The sequence below is a fragment of the Diceros bicornis genome, chromosome 8, assembly GCF_020826845.1.
Source record: "Diceros bicornis minor isolate mBicDic1 chromosome 8, mDicBic1.mat.cur, whole genome shotgun sequence".
Taxonomy (NCBI): Eukaryota; Metazoa; Chordata; class Mammalia; order Perissodactyla; family Rhinocerotidae; genus Diceros; species Diceros bicornis.
In genome coordinates, this window is record NC_080747.1 from 69,269,051 (window position 1) to 69,289,273 (window position 20,223).

General features: G+C 38.3%; 1 protein-coding gene across 11 annotated transcripts in view; it reads right to left on the reverse strand.

The window, feature by feature from the left end:
* Window positions 1-20,223, reverse strand: part of WDFY3 (WD repeat and FYVE domain containing 3) — a 258,056-nt gene that overhangs the window by 152,795 nt on the left and 85,038 nt on the right. For 10 of the 11 annotated variants that reach the window (XM_058547432.1, XM_058547433.1, XM_058547434.1 and 7 more), the window contains 2 exons: window positions 17,209-17,419; window positions 4,521-4,644 (listed from right to left, as the gene is read on the reverse strand). In XM_058547432.1, the coding sequence (XP_058403415.1) occupies window positions 4,521-4,644; window positions 17,209-17,388 (304 nt within the window). In that variant the 5' untranslated portion in view covers window positions 17,389-17,419. Of the gene's footprint in view, window positions 1-4,520; window positions 4,645-12,069; window positions 12,190-17,208; window positions 17,420-20,223 lie in introns of those variants that run through there. The other variant, XM_058547440.1, reaches the window with a different exon arrangement.

Genomic DNA, 20,223 nt, shown 5'->3' on the forward strand with positions numbered 1-20,223 from the left:
TATGTTGAAGCTCTAACTCCTGATGTGATGGTATTCAGGGATGGGGCCTTTGGAGGTAATTAGGTTTAGATGCGGCCATGAGGTCGGAGCCTTCATGATGGCATTAATGCCCTTATAAGAAACACCAGAGCTGTCTCTCCTCCTAGTCAGGTCACATCGAGAAGCTGCCATCTACAAGCCAGGAAGAAAGATCTCACCAGAAACTGATCATGCCAGCATTCTGATCTTAGACCTTCAGCCTCCAGAACTGTGATGAAAAATGTCTGTTGTTTAAACCACTGGTCTATGGTATTTTGTTATGGCAGCCTGAACAGACTAATATACCAACCAAAATGGCTGTAAAAGGGTTTTTTAAAAAGCATAAACATGTAAGGACAAAGAGAATTGGAAAGATGAAAGCAACAAAATTTTGGATACTAAAATAGCAGAGAGGTTAGCGGTAATTGATTTGGCAAACTCGAGAATCTTAATTTAAAGCAGCAGGGAAAATGGAAAAGCGACTAAACTACCACAGAACCTCCAAGAGGCTCAGGAATTGATGGCACTGTGTACCTTCAGAAGCAGAGGTAAATGTGGGATTGTACACAGAAGGACTGGTGAGGTGTGTTTAAGAACAGCTACGCCCCCAGAGCCCCACTACTATGTGGGCACTAGACTGTACGTTTACTCACTGAAAAGAGTAGAGAGAGTGTTTGGATTGGGGCGGAGCGGGGACGATGACACCACACCAGGCACAGTTGTGGCCTCATGGAGATACAGTACAAGTTCATACACTGAACACTGAGGGTCTTCAGACTTTTCCCCTACTTGGCTTCCAAAATGTTTAGAGTCAGACATATATCATCTAAGACTAGACATCCTTCTCTGGGGACTCTGCCTGCTCAGGGTCAAGATAGTTAACAGAATGGCCCAGCAAGATCACCCTGGGCTGAAGCCCACAGTTGCAAGCTCCACCCACAACTACACAGCTACCCAGCAGCTTTCTACAGGTCCATTCTTACACAGGAGCAGATGGCCAAGGAGGAGGCATGTGAGGACATTCTCTAGCATAAAAGACATACAAGACAGAGATAAAAAAGAAACCTCAGAGAGCTAAAAGAAGAGAATCCACGGAAAAACAGACACCAATAAAAAAAGAAAAAATTCTTAGAAATTAAAATTATAACATCACAAATGAAAAAGACTCCATAGAAGGGATGGATTGTAAAACTGAAGAGCTCTCTTAGCAAGTAGAGTCAAAAACCAAAGATAGAAAATAAGAGAGGAAAGACAAGAAAAAGAAAGAGTCAGTCTTAGGGGTACATCTGACTAGAAAGAGAAAACAGAGGGGAGGATATTATTAAATAAACAATTCATGAAACTTTCCCAAAATTAAAGGATATGAATTCCCCGACTAAAAGGGTCCAATGAGTACTCGGCATAATGTATAAAAATAGGTTCATTCAAATCAAGAATCTAGGTAGCTTCAGATTTTTCAATAGCAGCATAGGGATCTAGAATATGAGAGAGAAATGATTTTTTAATTCTGAGATAAAATGATTAATGACCTAGAATCTGACACCCACTGAAAGGAGGATAAATGTAACACAAGCTGCAAGATTTCCAAAATGACCCTGAGAGCTCCCCTTGGGCTGCCTGGTGAAGGACCTAGCTGAGACACCCCTACAGAGGAGGTGCTGCAGCCAAGCTCTACCTCCCACAACACTGGCAGCTTCCACTCTCTGGTAAAAGGGCCTATAACTTCTCCTGGGCCCCAAAGTCTCCCGGGGCTAAACAGCTAGCATTCACAAACAACTCCTGTAAACACCCAAGAGATACTCAAATCCAGTACTCAAACAGCTAGAGCACAAGCAGTTTGCTGTATTTCTTCACTGATAAAATTGCATTTGTGCTTATACTTTAAGAATGGAGGTGGGGGATGGGGGGCGCCGGCCTGGTGGTGTAGTGGTTAAGCTCCAGTGCTCCACTTTGGCGGCCTGGGGTTCGCATGTTCCAATCCCAGGCACCGCTTGTCAAGCCATGCTGTGGCAGCGTCCCACATATAAAGTAGAGGAAGATGGGCACGGATGTTAGCCCAGGGCCAATCTTCCTCAGACAAAAGAGGAGGACTGGCATCAGATGTTAGCTCAGGGCTAATCTTCCTCACCAAAAAAAAAGAATGAAGGTGGGGTGGGGGATCTCCCAAGCATACTTTTCTGTGAGATAATGATGGTGGCGGAGGGCCGGCCCTGTGGCTTAGCGGTTAAGTGTGTGTGCTCCGCTGCTGGCAGCCCGGGTTCGGATCCCGGGTGCGCACCGACGCACTGCTTCTCCAGCCATGCTGAGGCCGCGTCCCACATACAGCAACTAGAAGGATGTGCAGCTATGACATACAACTATCTACTGGGGCTTTGGGGGAAAAAATAAATAAGTAAAATTATAAAAAAAAAAAAAAAAAAAAACGGTGGTGGACCTGTGCTTTCTTCTTGTTGACCCCTAGTTTTACATATGTTTCCCCTTTCTGCAATAAAGCCATGCTATATGATGTGATGGGATCTGTCCTAAGCCCTGGTACCTAAAAGCTTGTCAGACTAAAGGTATCACCTTCCTGAACCCATCTTACACAGCAAGAGTCAAAGAAATTTTCAGTCACGGGATTTCTAAAAACACAAAAAGAAAACCAAAAAAACTCAAAAACCAAAAATGGTAACTCCCCTGCATCCTTTCTCAGGAAGCTGCTGAAAAAGATGCTTTATCAAGAATGAGCAAGTTAATTTCAGAAAAAAGAAGACATGAGATTTAAGAGGCTTCATCCCAAAGAAATAGAAAGGCATTCCAGGATGATGTGAGTGGAGTAAAAATAACAGCTGTCCAGCTGGCCTAGACAGCAACTACTACAGAATGTTCTGGAAGAGCTATTTGCAAGAAGATGAAACTGATGTTATATCTGATGTCTTTGATCATGTTGAAGGGAGATTCAGAAAAATAGGGGAGTAGGAGATGAATGTGTGATGAAAATGTAGAAAACTAGTTTAAAAAAAGGCAATTATTAACTCTGATGGAAGTGGAGAAGAAGTTTTCAAGAAAGGAAAAGTAATCACAGCATACCACATGGCTCACCTTAGAACAGCGTTCTCATAGTCACAATAATATAATAAATACTGATCCAATCAAATAATGATAGAACGATACTGAGGGGACGGGAAGTGTGCATCTTTAGGGTAGTAGTGGTGTGCTTAAGAGAGTAAACGTCTCATCTTCTCTTGTGGGAAGTCAGAAGAGAGTACCGAAATGTGAAAAATCAACGGCACACACTGTAGGTATGTTATTTAGAGACATAGAGGTAAATATAAAAAAAGGTAAAAGAGTTAAAGTGATTGCCTCTCAGGAGTGAGAAATGGGGATGAGAAGGATGGTGGAAGGGAGATGCTATTTTTAATAAAGCTTTTAACTACTTGACCCTTAAAACGATGTGCCTGTATACTTTTAATAAAAATAAAAACTAAATAAAAAAATAAGATTATATAACTAAGGCATTACCGTTACTATTGGAAAAATAATAATTTGATGGGCTGAAAAGATAAGTGATTTTCCAAAGAGACCTTAGAAACAGAAGTTAAATCACTTTCTCGTCTAATGCTGCAGTAAGAAAGCTGTCATTACAAAACCAAAATAATATAATAAAACAAAATTAAGATAAAATCCCTCAAACATATTGTTAATTTAGAAGATGACTAATGGTAATTAAAATCAAGAAAGCTTAGCTTAATCTTGAGTAAAAAGGATGATACAATATGAAGTTCAAAATTACCTAATAATGAATAAGACTAGTTCAGGCAGCATTCATAAAAGGCCTGCTTCATGTACAGCATTGTGGTCAAGACGCAGGTTACATAAAGATCCTTAAATAATTTATGGTCTAATAAGAAGATAAAGACACACAGACAACTACTATTCATGGAGTTGAGAAACAAGGAGTAGTTCAGAAAAGCAAGTTTTTTCTTTGATTAAGGGACTCAAGAAACATTCCATTAAGGAGGTGTGACTTAATCCAAGCTGCGAAGATTTAGACATACTGAGATGGGAGAAGATTTTCCTTACTGGGTGAAGCATAATAAGTAAAGAATAGAAATAAAAGCACAGACATGTTTCAGACTATAGCAGCTTGGTTTGGCTGAAATATAGAAAAGAAAATAAGAAATAAAAAAGGGTAGGCTAAAAAAAAATACATATGGCTAGATCCTTGCCTTGAATGTCACGCTAGGAATTTGGATTTTGTTCAGAAGGAAACCAGTGTTGTTAAAAAGGTTGGAGTGGAGGTGCTAGTGGTCCAAGGAAAGTAGTCTTGAGTAGAACTATTCTACTTCAGAGCAGAAGATGTTGAAACCAAGAGATGAATGTGACTACAAAAATGGGAATGGGGACTGGTAATTGAAATCCACATGCTTAGAATTGGGTCAATTTTCTATTTAATTTTAATAGCACTTTTACTGATCTGTCCATTCAAATAAATCAGTTTTTGCTGAATTCTATAAAAATACCTGTGGATTTGTTTGATGCCCTCCTTCGAATTTCTGTCACCATCAGTCGTGAGACTTGTGTTGTGAACTGCAGAAGATCAGAAAATTTTTCTGTCATTGTATTTGGCGGAGCATTTCCAAAAACCTGTGGATGAGAAAAAACAATTTTAATGAAATATTGTAAACTTTTTTTTTGATAGAAATTGAGTTTGTTTCTGCTAGCAAGGAAGAACAATATGACAGGTTTGATTAAGAACTCACACCGTCTCAACAGGAAGTATAAGCACCAGTTCTATAAACAGTTTGAGAAAAGAAAAAATCATGGTGATACTAATTTAGAATTAAAATTCCAGGCTGCGGGGCCGGCCCAGTGGCACAAGCGGTTAAGTGCGTGCGCTCCGCTTCGGCGGCCCAGGGTTCGCCAGTTCGGATCCTGGGCGCACACCGACGCACTGCTTGTTAAGCCACGCTGTGGCGGCGTCCCATATAAAGTAGAGGAAGATGGGCACGGATGTTAGCCCAGGGCCAGTCTTTCTCAGCAAAAAAGAGGAGGATTGGCATCGAATGTTAGCTCAGGGCTTCCTCTCTCTCTCTCTCTCTCTCTCTCTCTCTCTCTCTCTCTCTCTCTCTCACACACACACACACACACACACACACACACACACACACATAATTCCAGGCTGCATACAAATGTCAAGATCCTAACTTATCTTTGTAATTGGAAAGTTTTTAAGAGTTTGACCAAACTCGTACCTCTATTCATCTGAATGCCTGGTTATGCAGCTGTGTATGTAACTGCGTATGTAACTATTTTCTTTTATTCTATGCATTTCAAAGTGTGGTATGACTTGAAAATCAAGTCAAAAAAGTATGCTTAACACATTAACTGTGGATCTGAATGATATGTTTAAAATACAGTTCTTCCAATAAATCACATTTAACTACATTTCCTTATACATATTAAATAATTTTTTGAATTAATGATTAAATAAATGAAATCTAAAAGCCACACTAGTTATCTATAAAATCTGAATCAATCTCACTAATACACTTTAGAAAATAATAACGTTTCTCTGAGGAAATCTAAATTAAGAATCTACAGAAAAGTGGTAAGATTCTTTGATGGTACAGATACATCAGATGGTGAAAAGCAGGGACTCATCCATTGCTGAGTCTGGCCTGAATATAGAATTCACTAAACTCATCTTACAGCTCAGAATTTCTAAATTCTAACTACAGTAATTCCAAAAATAAGGCTGTTAGGAAATAGACTAGAATGAAGAAAATGAATGAGACAGTCATGAAATATACTTGTTTTTATAAAAATCTAAGACAAATGAACTTTAGAATAAATAATTCTTGAACCTATATGGGTTCAGCAAAGAGAATAAGAAAATGAAACCTGGACGGACTGTCATAGGAAAAGAAATGGTATTATAATGGCTATATAACTGAAATATTGTTTTAAAAAATTTTCTTTATAACTAAAAGGAAATTCTGTGTGTTCTAAAACTATTATAATATCTCTCTCTTATAACACTAATTACAGAGTATTTTGTATTCTAATTATCTGTTCAAATGTCACTACAAAGAGAGGAAACATGTCTTACAAAACTTTGTATTCCCTACCAAGCCAGCATCCTGCCTTTTACAGGGATGCTCCCTAAATATGGTTGTTCGTTTATATGCTGCCTGCCTCACAATCAAATTCTAGAGAACATTTAGGCAGCATTAAAGGACACACAAACTGTAACAGGAGAATATAAACTAAAAGTAAGAAAGAAAACAAAAACAAGCAAATAAAAAACCAAGGCTAGGGAATGGACTGGAAAAAAGACTAAATAAAAATCTAAGACCAAAGAGACCTCTATATTTGCCATGTTTTGCTCATGAATTTTGGCTCAAATATACAAAAGAAAAAACCTGGTCAATTACATGGTGCACGATGTCCTTAGGTAAGAAAAATACATATTTAAGGAAGTACCTCTATTCTTCATACTATAATATAAAAATTTTTTTCCAAGGATCCTAACATTAGGATATAACACACTGCAATATCCTTGTACTAGAAATATGTTTCTTACATGCTTACAATAGATACTATGCTTCTTATAACCTCCATCAAATTGAGCTAAAAGTACCAAACAAACAAATAAATTAATTTTACAGGGTATACTTTGTCCAGGTGTCTAAGACCCTTGACACAGGAGTAATTTTAAATTATCTCAAAGAACAAATAAACTGTACTTTTCAAGAACTTAATAAACTATGTTTTTCCTGCTGAGATTTTGATAAACGTCGTGTGCTTACATTTCTGTTAAATAAGACCCATATTCTTTAACAACAAATTGGACATAGATTAGAAATTGAGAAGCCTAAGAACGACACAAGCTTGAACAGCCATTCTACCTCCACTCAGAGATGAGTGTGTAACTGTTTAATGAAGCTGTTTATAAAGCAATTGTGTATTTGGCTCAATTATTAGATCTTTCGACAAACTGATTTAAAGTAGATAAATATTCCTATTACTCAGAATATATCAATGTATAGTTTGCTCCTAAGAATTATTATGACCTGTTTTATTCCTAAGAGTTATTAAGACAACTTCATAAAATAAATAGCTCATTTCTTAAACAATATATGGTTATTCAAGCAGTCTTCATGCTGGGTGAATGATACACTGTTAGAAATGCAAGTGACTTTTCACATAAATCCTGATATTTACTGCCTTATTTCAATAAGGAAATTTTTTCAAAAGATAAGTCTTACTTTTTTTTTTATAATTTTATTTTATTTATTTTTTTCCCCCAAAGCCCCAGTAGACAGTTGTATGTCATAGCTGCACATCCTTCCAGTTGCTGTATGTGGGACGCGGCCCTAGCATGACCAGAGAAGCGGCGCGTCGGTGCGCGCCCAGGATCCGAACCCGGGCCGCCAGCAGCAGAGCGCAAGCACCCAACCGCTAAGCCACGGGGCTGGCCCAAGATAAGTCTTACTTGAATTAACCAATCCAAAATCAATATTATGAAAAGGACTATGTCCTATTTGCTAATTTGAAATGAACAACTATTGCTTCTTTGGCATAAATAATTTTGTCTAGTGATCCAACACTACTCATTGATTCATTGTTTCATTTATTCACTCATAAATATTTATTAATCTCCTATACGTGTCAGGCAATATTTGGAGTCATGAATACAAAGGTAAACAAAGAGTTGTGAATACAAAGGTAAACAAAGCAAATATGATTTCCCCGCTCACGGAGTTTACATTTTAGTACAGGAGACAAAACGTTAATAATTTAAAAATGAAAATTACGTTAGAGTGATGTGTTATAAAGGAAGTAGACGGGGTGACTAAAAGGGAATGCTGGAGTGGGGAGAAGGCTGTCAGAAAAGGCCAACAGAAGATGACATTGATGCCGAAGGATGATCGTGAACAACGAAAAGAAGTCACAATTCAAAGAGCCAAGGAAAAGGGTGTGGGCAGTGAGAAGAGCTGTGCTGAGACCTCAAAGTGGGCATGAGATTGAGGAAGTTGAAGAATCAAACGGCTGGTGAAGCTGGAACATTTCAAATGAGAGGGGAAAAGAGGAGGCTGGAGAGGTACAGGGACTAAAACATGAATCGGACATTTTAGATGATACTGAATGTATAGGGTAGCAAAGAAAAGAGTAGAGTTTTTTGGTGATTGACTTCAACAATTAAATCTAAAAATGTTAGGTATGTATTCATCACCTTCCACAAATACTAGTAATTCTTAAAAATAAACAATGCTTCAATCATGTAATTAAATGTGTGCCACAGAGGGTGAAGCATGGAGCTGGGAGTCAGGAGGCTTTATTCTCCTCACCCGCAGGGACTACCGGTCCAGTTTCTCTGGTTCTTAGTTTCCTCATCTGGCAAGGGAGAGAGCTGAGCAAAAGACTAGTGGGTAATCCATTCAACTAAGAAGGGATGATTCTACAATAGATATGTGACATTCATAACTCAAATGGAAAAAAAACAGTACTGAGGAACAAACATGGCTTCTAGCAAATTTGATAAAAATAATTGCCATATAATGAGCATTTAAAACATACTTAGCACTATTCAAATACTTGACAACATGAAATGTCATTTAAATCCCACAAAATCCTGTACAGTATCCCCATTTTACAGATAAGGAAACTAAGGGTTAGGAAAGTTCAACAACTTAAGCTAGGAGGTGGTGGAGTCAGAATGCAAAACTAGGTCTGATTCCCAGCTGTGTTCTTAATCAGACGGTACTATATTGTCTCAACTAAATTTCGCATGAACCCTATCACCGTAACTTTGCACAGTATGCACCTTAAAAGGGGAATAGCACGCTCTGACTTATTTTTAGAAGGGTCATTTTTAATATCCACCTAAATAAATTTCAGAAAATTTCCTGGCATCTCCTCAACTGAATATTTTTGGCATACTCAGGAAGAACAAATTAATGGTGTTATCTAATGGTATGCATAAAGGAGAGGCTCAATATATATTGCTGCTGAATGAAGCTATTCAATAAAAATTTATTAAATATGACTAATAAAAGAGAGGTTGGAATTTTTACAAAGTTTTCTAAAATTGTGTCTTTTGGTTCCTAAATATGTGTAATATCTATAATTAAGTTACAGAGTACTGACCATCATTAGTCCTTGAATAATTTCCTATATATAACAGATTTTAAAAATTAACAATGAAGATATAATTGTATTATTTCATATTGTAAATGAGTTTAAGATTTCTTATCAATTAATATAAATAATTAGGGAAACACTTATCTTCTACTCTTCCTGTTTCTAAGAAGGACCACCAACTTAGGGGAGAAGAAACTGTGCCTAAATCAGTCCCTTGCTCTTTCTTCTCCTTGTGGGATATGCCTGCCTCAGGAGAAGATGCCCTCTCATCCGCTCTGGGTGTGGCTTGCTACTCTCCAGTTTTGCCAGTGACTGGATAAGTAAATATATCTATTTCAGGGGTGAATTTAGCAAGTCCTTTGCTGCACAGACCTAAGCTACATTCTCCAATATCAACTGCACTGGTATTATGTAATAAGTAATAAAGCTGCATATATGTAAACAGTTCATCTCTCTGACTCCTGATCTGTTTTTCATTTGGTTCTAAAGTTCAGTATCATTCCTCTAAAGCCAACAATTTAAAAAGTAAATGTTACTTGTAAGGGATAAAAAAAAGACACCATATTCAACTTAGATGCTTCTCAAATATAAATTAGAAGTAAATTAAAAAACAAGAGGAGTTTCTAAAAGATCTAGTTAGTAACATGACATTTTAAAATACGTAACAAAGGGGCCGGCCCGGTGGCGCAAGCAGTTAAGTGTGCCCGCTCCGCTGGGGTGACCCAGGGTTCACCGGTTCAGATCCCGGGCACGCACCGACGCACTGCTTCGCAAGCCATGCTGTGGCGGCATCCCATGTAAAGTGGAGGAAGATGGGCACGGATGTTAGCCCAGGGCCAGTCTTCCTCAGCAAAAAAAGAGGAGGATTGGCAGATGTTAGCACAGGGCTGATCTCCTCACAAAAAAAAATAGATAAATAAATAAAATACATAATAAAGTATGATAACATATATCAAAGTAATTAATAATGGCAGTCAATTTTTAAATGACTAAAATGCAATTCATTTTTTAATAAATTTAAACCAAGTATTTTCTCTGTAAGCTGTTATTCTTGGGCCTAAAGGTTAATTAAAAATGCTGGATAAATATTATTCTGCTATTCTCAGACTCTACCATAATCTTCCAATTTGAGAGAATCAGTGAGAGGGAGGATGGCGGCAGTCTTCTTGCAGGACTGTGATGGAGACCACAGGAGGCAGCTGAAGGACCCAGCATGAGACCTGGCCCAGAAAAAGGACTCAACCCATGTCATTTCTCACCCTGTGTCTCTTAAAAACAAACATCATACACTGAAAATAATACTATTGAGCACACTTTAAAAACAATTCTATAGATAGATGCCCATCTCTAACAGTAATATGGTTTATTTGCCATTTAGCACAAATCAAGCAAAGTCTCAAAAATCAACAGCACAATTCATTTTTAGCAATCATGGTAGGAACTCTAGAGCCATACTGAGCTATTCATTCTTCAAGGCTATTTCTTACTAGTGGAGAATGTTCATGTATACATGGTCAAACATTAAATAAACATGGCTATATATTTCAAAATTTAGTGGATATGATGTCTTATCTAAGGACAATTTTAGTTTGTTAATGATAATCTAATGAATATAATTCACATATTTTTAAAATTGGTCACAATGGTACCTACAGAAGTAATTGCCTATCTTTTCATTAGTTAAGAGTTGACTGAACCTTTCTGATATTTAATTTCCTCATTGTATTAGAGATTTAAGGTAATGTATATATATGTGTTTTTAATCAGCCAATTAAAAACTTTTGACTTGAAGGAATTTAACAGTTAGTGAGACTTATCACAACATAGAACACAAGAGAACTAAGTCAAACAGTCTAAGCAATAGAGAATAATCACAAAGCATCTCAAATCTACTTTTTAAAAACATCAAATATTTGTACCATTCTTCCAGTCTAAGACTCACTTGAATTGACTATGGAAGCCTAACTGATAAAATACATGGGACACGTATGTAGGATATTACTTATTAATTTATGTTAATAGCTGAGAACATTTGCCCTAACTACTGTAAACATTATCATCACCTTGTAAATGTCTGTAAGTCTGACAGAAGGAAATGACCTCAAACTATTCAGTAGCCAATAGTACATCGTGACATTGAAGTAAAACAAAAATAAAAAGATTTTTAAAATGACAACTTCCCAGAACTGGTTCCAATAAAAATTAATGACTGTTACCTCAACAGGGCTTAAAAAAAATGGCTTGTCCATCATCAATTCTTGCTCCCATTTTCAAAACAGCTCTTTTAAACCTTTTCCCACCTCTCCTTCTGTTCCTACTCCACCATCTCCTTCCCCCACCATTCTCAGCCTCTTATTTCATAGATTAAGAAGGAACATCCTTTAAATGTATGAATGTTTCCACCCTCTATTCCTATGCTAGCCTATGGGTGATATGTGCACTAGTCTCTCTCTTACCATGCTCCTTCCTTCTACTCCTGCCCTTCTGCTTTACCAACCCAGCGAATCCCAATAAATAATGTGATCTATCTGCCTGCTCTACTTCTACACACACGCTGCTGAGCGCCTGCAAGAGAAAAATCACACACCTGCAGGAAAAAGATCCAGTACAAATTTACCATCTCCAACCTTCACTGGGCCCTCAATACTCTTTATGTCTTGCATTGTCCCTTTTCAACTATTTCTCTCATTCCCTTTTATTAATATTCCAAACCATTACAATTTCCTTAAATCCCCTACTTAACGTACTTATTCCAGGCTCTTAACAGACCACGTCTTCTGCTGATCACTACAGGAAACTGAGGTCAAGAAACAGATCTTATTCAACTTGCCATTACCTTAATTACAAACCTATATTCACATCCAACAAAATATGCTTTTCTACAGGATGAGGTGTCTTTCTCCTGCTCAAGGCTCACCCACTCACCTGTAATTTGACTCGATGCTCTCCTCCCTTAATCAATTTCATTCTCTCTTGAAAATTTCCCAATTCCCCCTCTGCTGGTTTCTTCCTTTCCCTTTATGAGCACGCCTGGATCTCTCCCATCTTCAAAAACAAAGCAAAACACTAGAAACCTACAAACAAAAACTCTCTTATTGCTAAGTTCACCTCCATCAATCTCTTTTGTTCTCTTTTCTTTCAAATTTCTACAAGCCCAGTATATACTTACTGTCACTTCTCATCTCCCATTCACTTCTCAGCTCACTGCTTTCTGCCTCCACTATTCTAGCAACTTCCAAACTGGCAAATCTCATGAATATTTTTCAGCCCTCATCTTACTGGGTCTCTCTATCGTACACGACAGTGTTGACTACTCTCCTTCTTGCAACTTTTATCTCTTGAGTTCTATAGCCACCCTCTCTTGATCCCTTTTGTACTGCCACTGACCACACCTGTTATGGGTTCCCCTTCTTTCATTAAACATTCATATTCTCCATGGTTCACACGTTAGTGTACTGCTCTTCTCACTTGGCAGTATAAGCCATGAGTAATCTCTTGTCCCCTTCCGGGGTTTCAACAACCACATCTCTGCCAATGAGTCCTAAAAATATATATCCAGCCAAATCCCCTCACCTGAGCTTCTAATTGCCTACTGAATACCTCCATCTGGGACACTCACAAATAATTCAGACTCATTGCCCCAAACTGAATCTATCCACTAAACCTTTCTTTCTCAGCTATTGGGAAAAACATCTACCCAGTTTCCCAAATTAGAAACCTAGGAGATAGCCTTGCCTTGGCCCATTCTACTCTCTTATTCTTTTGTTTAAAATCCTTCATTGGCTCTACATGCCTCCAGGAAGAAATATCAGCTCTTAATATGACGTACAAGCCTGTCATCATGTGCCTACCAATCATGGCAGTTATTTTCTGCCCTTCTTTGACATAAAATCAACCACTTAGATTGCTGATAGATGCTGGCACATATTAAAATGTTTGCTCCCTTTTACCTTGACTCACGCTTCAACTTCTTACTCTAATTACCTTCTTGGTTAATTTAGCCAGTTAATTCCAATCTGGCTAATGCTTATTTTTTAAGGGCTCAAGAAGCACACCACATTCTTGAGAGAGAGTTCCCTTCCCTGATCCCCGCAGGGACAACCCTGCCTTTCAGACAACTCTCTTTTCAGGGGTGCCCGCCAGTGTCTCTAATACTATATTTCTTTGTTATTGAATTATCTGTTCATGTGCTTATCGCTTCCAGAATTATATGTTTATCTTCCTTATTATATTTCAGCGTCACAAGATTAGACCGTATCTTATCTCAGAAACTCCAATGCATAGCACAGTGTAAGGCACAAAGAATATCTGTTTGACACAAACTCATGAATGAAACAGTGAATGCACAACAGCAGAATAAATAAGACAAGCAAACAAATAAACGTGGGAATATGTAGGGTCTACTTCTTTCTGCTGTCAAATTAGCCTTTAGCTTGGTTTAAGTAATACATAAACTGAACAATTATTTCAGCATAAACAGTTTATAATCTTTGCTTTGTGTTGCAATGTCTTTATGTTCAATGCAGTAACAACAATAATAGATAATAGATATAATAGATAAGAATATAGATAAGAATAAGATAATAGATATAATGTAGTAACAACAATAATAGATATAAGTTCCCAAGGACAAACATTTGTTAAGAGCTTTAAGTACATTATCTTACTCAATCCTAATACCAACCCCACAAGGTAGATATTTTTATTCTTATTTTACAGCCCAGAAACTGAAGGTGGCTGCTCTCCCCAGGGCAGTAGACACCTGGAGGTCTAACCGCTAGAGAGGGAGAAAAGGGATATTGGCACCAACCAAGGACAAGAACACTGATGATGTGTGAAAATCGGAGATGAAGTGAAAGTCTACCTACTGAACATGAAACATCAGCCTTGTTCCCCAAACATGCTTTAAGAAAACACTAGCAGCCGGGGTTATACGCACCAGGCAGGAAATTGGAAAATCCTCCCTCCTGGGCTATCAACACATCCAGGCTGAGAGGTCTCCCACTAAACAGCCCACCCTGATCATCTCACCACCTGAAAAGTCTCACTCCTGCCACATAATTTCCAATCAGTGTTTCAATACCTCATTCTTAAATATCAACGTATAGACAATTATTACCAGACATCTGAAGACTACTCTGATATGAAAGATAATAAAATACACAAAGAAAAAAAGTAATTTGGAGCAAATAACAATGCAAGACGCATAAGAAAATTTGAAAAAACTTTTATATTTTCAGAGGGATAAGAGGAGATACTGCATAATTTTAAAAGACTAAAAGAAGAAAGGGGGTCGGCCCGGTGGCGCAAGCGGTTAAGCGCACGTGCTCCGCCACAGCGGCCCAGGGTTCGCCGGTTCGGATCCTGGGCACGCACCGACGCACCGCTTGTCAGGCCATGCTGTGGCGGCATCCCATATAAAGTGGAGGAAGATGGGCATGGATGTTAGCCCAGGGCCAATCTTCCTCAGCAAAAAAAAAAAAAAAAAAAAAAAAAAAAACAACAGGAGGATTGGTAGATGTTAGCTCAGGGCCGATCTTCCTCACAAAAAAAAAGAAGAAAGAATTCAAGGAAATTAAAAATACAATAGCACAAGGTTAATCCACAAGAGTTAATATCTGATTGACAGAGTTGCAGAAAAAGGGAACATATAAAACAAAGGGGAGAAATATTAACAAAGAAATATTTCAAAATATTTTCCCAGATGGGGCTGGCCCCATGGTATAGTAGTTGGGTTCAGCACACTCCACTGTCACAGCCCAGATTCATGGGTTTGGATCCTGGGCGTGGACCTACACCACTCATCAGCCATGTTGTGGCAGTGATCCACATGCAAAGCGGAGGAGGACTGGCACAGAAGTTAGCTCAGAGTGAATCTTCTTCGGCAAAAAAAAAAAAAAATTCCCAGAATTGAAGGGTACAAGTTTTCAGATTAAGAGGGTTCATCATGAAGCCTCAGTAAAATTTCAAAATAATGAGGAGAAAAAGAAGAACCTAGAAAATTTCAGACAGAAAGACTAATAGACAAAACAATATAGAGACCAAGTGAGATGAACCTATTGAACCCAGTTATAAGACTAGGGGGAGACAATACGTCAGAAATTGTCGGGGAGGGCCAGCCCCATGGCTTAGCGGTTAAGTGCGTGCGCTCTGCTACTGGTGGCTCGGGTTCGGATCCCAGGCATGCACCGATGCACCACTTCTCCGGCCATGCTGAGGCCGCGTCCCACATACAGCAACTAGAAGGATATGCAACTGTGACGTACAACGATCTACTGGGGCTTTGGGGGAAAAGCGGAGGAGGATTGGCAATAGATGTTAGCTTAGAGCCGGTCTTCCTCAGCAAAAAGAGGGGGATTAGCATGGATGTTAGCTCAGGGCTGATCTTCCTCACAAAAACAAAAAAAGAAAGAAAGAAATTGTCGGGGAGAGAAAGGCAGAGTCAGGAGGACTGAGACAGATTCAGAGGAGGGGCAGCGACAAGGGAAGAGAAAGGGGAGAGAGAGATAGAGAAAAGGAGAGAGAAGAACAGAGACAAGAAGAGAGAGATGGGGCGAGAGAGAGACACACAGGAAGAGAGAGAGACACAGATGAGGGAAGAGAGAGGAAGACAGAGGTGGGAGAGGGAAAGAGATCAAGGCATAGATAGACAGAGATAGAGACAGACAGAGAGAGACAGATAGCGATGGGGAGAAAGTGACAAAAACAGGAAAGGAAGGAGAGACAGAGGAGGAGAGGGACAGAGACAGTGCAAGGGAGAGAAAAAGAGAGAGAGACAGAGACGGGAGAGAGAGAAAGAGACAGAGATGGGGAGAAAGAGAAACATGGACGTGAGGAAAGACAGAAACGGAGACCGTTATGTTATGAATCTGGGGAAAACAAGTTCTACAGGAATGGAAAAATAATGGTGGTATAACTATAAGGTTCATCAGTGAATAATACTTACAGCACCATGCTCAGTAGAGTGTAAACACTGAATCTTGTTTACACAAATGGTGTAACTACACATATGGAGAGGGCAAGAAGGAGGGTAGCATGTATGAGTGAGTGTACGTATGTTATGGTTTGGAGGGATGGGGAGTAAAAAAAGCTAATTCTAGAAGTCAATTAAAACTGAATAATCAAGAAACAGCAGTAAAAGCATGTTATTTAAAAGTTGAAAGAGGAGCCGGCCCGGTGGCGCAAGCGGTTGGGTGCGCGCGCTCCGCTGCGGCGGCCCGGGGTTCGCTGGTTCGGATCCCGGGCGCGCACCGACGCACTGCTTTGGCAAGCCATGCTGTGGCGGCGTCCCATGTAAAGTGGAGGAGGATGGGCAAGGATGTTAGCCCAGGGCCGTCTTCCTCGGCAAAAAAAAAAAGAGGAGGATTGGCAGATGTTAGCACAGGGCTGATCTCCTCACAAAAAAAAAAAAAAAAAAGTTGAAAGAGCTAAAAGTGGCAGCAGCAATTAGCAGTGGAGAGCAGAAGGACACATGTGAGCTTGTAGAACTGCTCGACTCTTTAAACCATGTGCTTATACACCTTTGATAAAAATTTAAAAACTGTTTTTTAAAATCCCCACCAAGATTGCTACATGTAATCAACTCGACAAAATACATTAAAATATTAACTCTATTTAGACTTTCTAGGGCCTATAACTATGCTTTTGCAAAATCTCTTACAGAAAATCCAAACAACGAAGCAAATGATTCTTTAATGTGTACAAAGTGCTCGGACAATTGCACCATTTGGTGCAATAAACCATCACTTCAAAAGATAATGGTAACAACATAAGTGGTAATTTACAATCTGTCCCCTCTTCCAAATATCAACCATTAGAGGAACATTTTACAAAATGCTCACCATCTTCCTTTTGTCTGTTAGAACTAAGTGGAGTTCATTTTGACCAGATATCACATCAAGTCACATTACTTCATAGCAAATGGAGAAGAAGGAATGAAAACATCAAGCTTCTTAAAAACTAACTCATTCTATCATTTTTTCCTTCCTGTGACTTATTACAACCTTATGATTCCTGCAGTGCCATCCAGCCCTGGGAGGCATGTGCTTCGCAACTCGGACTTACCCTGTTAAACACTGGCAGCATCATGTACAGCTTCTCTTCCTGCTCCTTCTGAGTCATGTGCCGGGGAGGGTGGCACAGCTCGGTGAAGAGCCGGCGGAGGTGCATCAGTCCTAGGGCATTGTCCTGCGGGCTGCACTCCTCCTGCCGCGGCCGCCCCATGATCCTCTTCACCATGTTCATCTTGGCTGGTTGGTGATAAACACTTCTAATTCTGTGGAAAATGTTCATACACGAACAGTCAAAACGTCATCATCCTGACCAGCCAAGCACGCATGAAAGAGCTTATACAAGTCTGAAAAACAGAAAATTCTGTCTAAAATATTTTTTTCTACTTCTTTAAACAGAAAAGGTAGAGAGAGGCAAAACTAATTTTGATAAAGCTCCCTAAACGACTAATTATGAATCATGGCACTCAACATTCCTACTGGCTTTGCCACAATTTGAATAAAATGTAAAACTAACTGGACAAGTAACAAATATTTCCAAGTTAGTTATATCATCAAGTTCAACAAATAAAGGGATCATGAATTTTACAATTAATATGTTGCCTAATAGTTGGGCGTATGTAAAAAGAATGAAAGAACAGAAAGTTCACTCTAACCTCAAAACATCCAAAACAAACAACCAAAACAACAACAAAGAAACCTCACAAAGTTTTCTATTTTTAATTACTTAATTTTTTTTCTAGATGAAGGCTTACACTTTGGGTTCCTGCTAAAGAGTTTATGTTATAGTTTGAAAACATGCAAATTAAATGAAATGATATCCCAACATATTTTATGAATCATAAGAAGATAATGAAAATTATCATATAACTGAAGACGACTTTTTCGAACTGTAGTTTGAAACCCTTTCACAGGTCATGTTAATTCATCTAGTGGATCATGACAAGCATTTTTATAAAAATGAAATAGAAGATATTGGAATACATATAGTAAGGGTAATAATTATTTCATGAAACTTATTTTAGGTAAGGGTGAATTCATGTGTACTGAATCACAATGTAAAATGTATCCCTGGCTAGAGCTGCAGTTAACAAACAAATAAACCAACCTCTGGGTTAGAACGTATACCAGAATCAATAACACTAAGCTTTCAGAAAGCATCATCAGCCCTTTTCAACCACCACTAACTGTGCCAGCAATTAGCTAATTTCAGACACAAAAACAGGGTATCTTACAAAAGGAACCAGGAAGGCTAGGAGGACATTATGGATATACAGAATTTGGATAAAAGGCAATTTACTTTTTAATCTGTAGAAAAGCAAGAATAACCTGAAGATTAATTTTTAATTCTGCTACATATGCCAGTATGCCATTTCTTAAGAAATGAAAGCCTACTGCTGTCACTAAACATCTGTCTATTGATTTTTTAAAACCATAAGAACTAGCATTTTAAACATGATTGTCCTTGAGAATTTTGAGTGAATTCCTATTTGGCTATGGATATATGCTTATGCACTTGAGTTTGCCTGCAACAGGAGGCCACGATGTGACACACTCTGCTGAGAGAACTCAATACACTCTAAGGTGTCCAGTTGCAGGGAAGAGCGTGTAGACACACTGGCAAGGGGCCGAGAACTCTCAACTACAAAATGATGAACAAAAGTTAGTCCAGTTAGAGTTGTTCAACATATTTCATTCTTGGAAAATATGTAAGTCTTCCAAATATAAATTTAAAAATTTCAACAAAAATATTCAAATACCTACTATGTGCTGGTATACACAGTTCTGGAAATCCCCAGAACCAAAAAAAATTTGAAATGAATTACAAAACTTTTGTATATTAGCTAACATTTTAGATTACGCATAGGTCTGCTCTTTTTCCTTATCTCACAGCTAGAGTTAATAATCTACAGTGTGTGTGTAGGATTTAGGGGAAGCACAATCCTCTAACACTTTTAAAAAAAAATTTTTAAGAAAGCCCCAGCTTTCGAAGGAGTCTATGTCATTAAAAAGAGTCAAGCATCACTGTGTATCTATAGAGCTTCACCGCACCATCAGACCATCTCTTTTCCTCCTCATTCCAACGTAAGCAAGTGGGCTGAACAGAAGATTAATACTACCTTGAAGTGAGACCCCAAGACAAGAACGATTTGCTCAAAGTCTCACAGTGAAAAAGAACTGGATTAGAATCCAGACCTCCTGCCTCCTGGTCAAGAGCTCTTCCTGGCTTAGCCATATTCATGTGCCTATTTTAAATGATAGAATTCTTGGAAACTGACTCTACTTAGCATATTTATTTATTTAGCATCAAGTAGCAATTAGAATGTGAAAGAAATCTTTTTTATTCTTCTGAAAATATACTAAACTAATTATTTTTCCTTTCAATAAAAAACCACACACGATCACATAATGACAAACATTAACTAGATGTAACCAAGCTATTCTACCATCGTTGTTTAATATCTATCAGATACAAAAGGATATATATCAATCAGCTGAGTGGGTTTACTAGCATTTCTCAATTACTCAAATAATCTCAGAGATGGAAAAAAATCAGATTCCTCCTTTTCTCAAAATTTACCAAGAAACACTTAAGCATATCACATTGCTGAATCATTGCTTTGCCTGCATGTCACTGTTTATATTTAAAGTATAATTCAGACCATGAGCTATCACCTTTAAAGTACTCTTCAGCAGCTAAAGAGTAGAAAAAAATAGGCACTTTTCAGTCAAACCTGTACGAACACACCCATATGAGATAGGTAACCTCAGGGGAAAGGCTCTCAACCCCCTTGAATCTTGAGTTTCTCTCATCTGTAAAATCTTTCCTCACAGCCTTTTTGTAATGCATATGTAAAATAACACCGTTTCTGTAAAGTGCCAAGCAAATTAGTTGCATTCAATAATTTTCTTTTCTTCCTTTCAGTTTGATCATGAAACATTTCATTCCTTTTCATTTACATTTTTACTTATTTAAGCAAGTAAGAAAAGGAAACAGCGTAAGCCCTTACAGCAAAAGTTTTAGAGACTTATAAAATGATAAACAAAAAAATTAAGGGAAAATTTATTT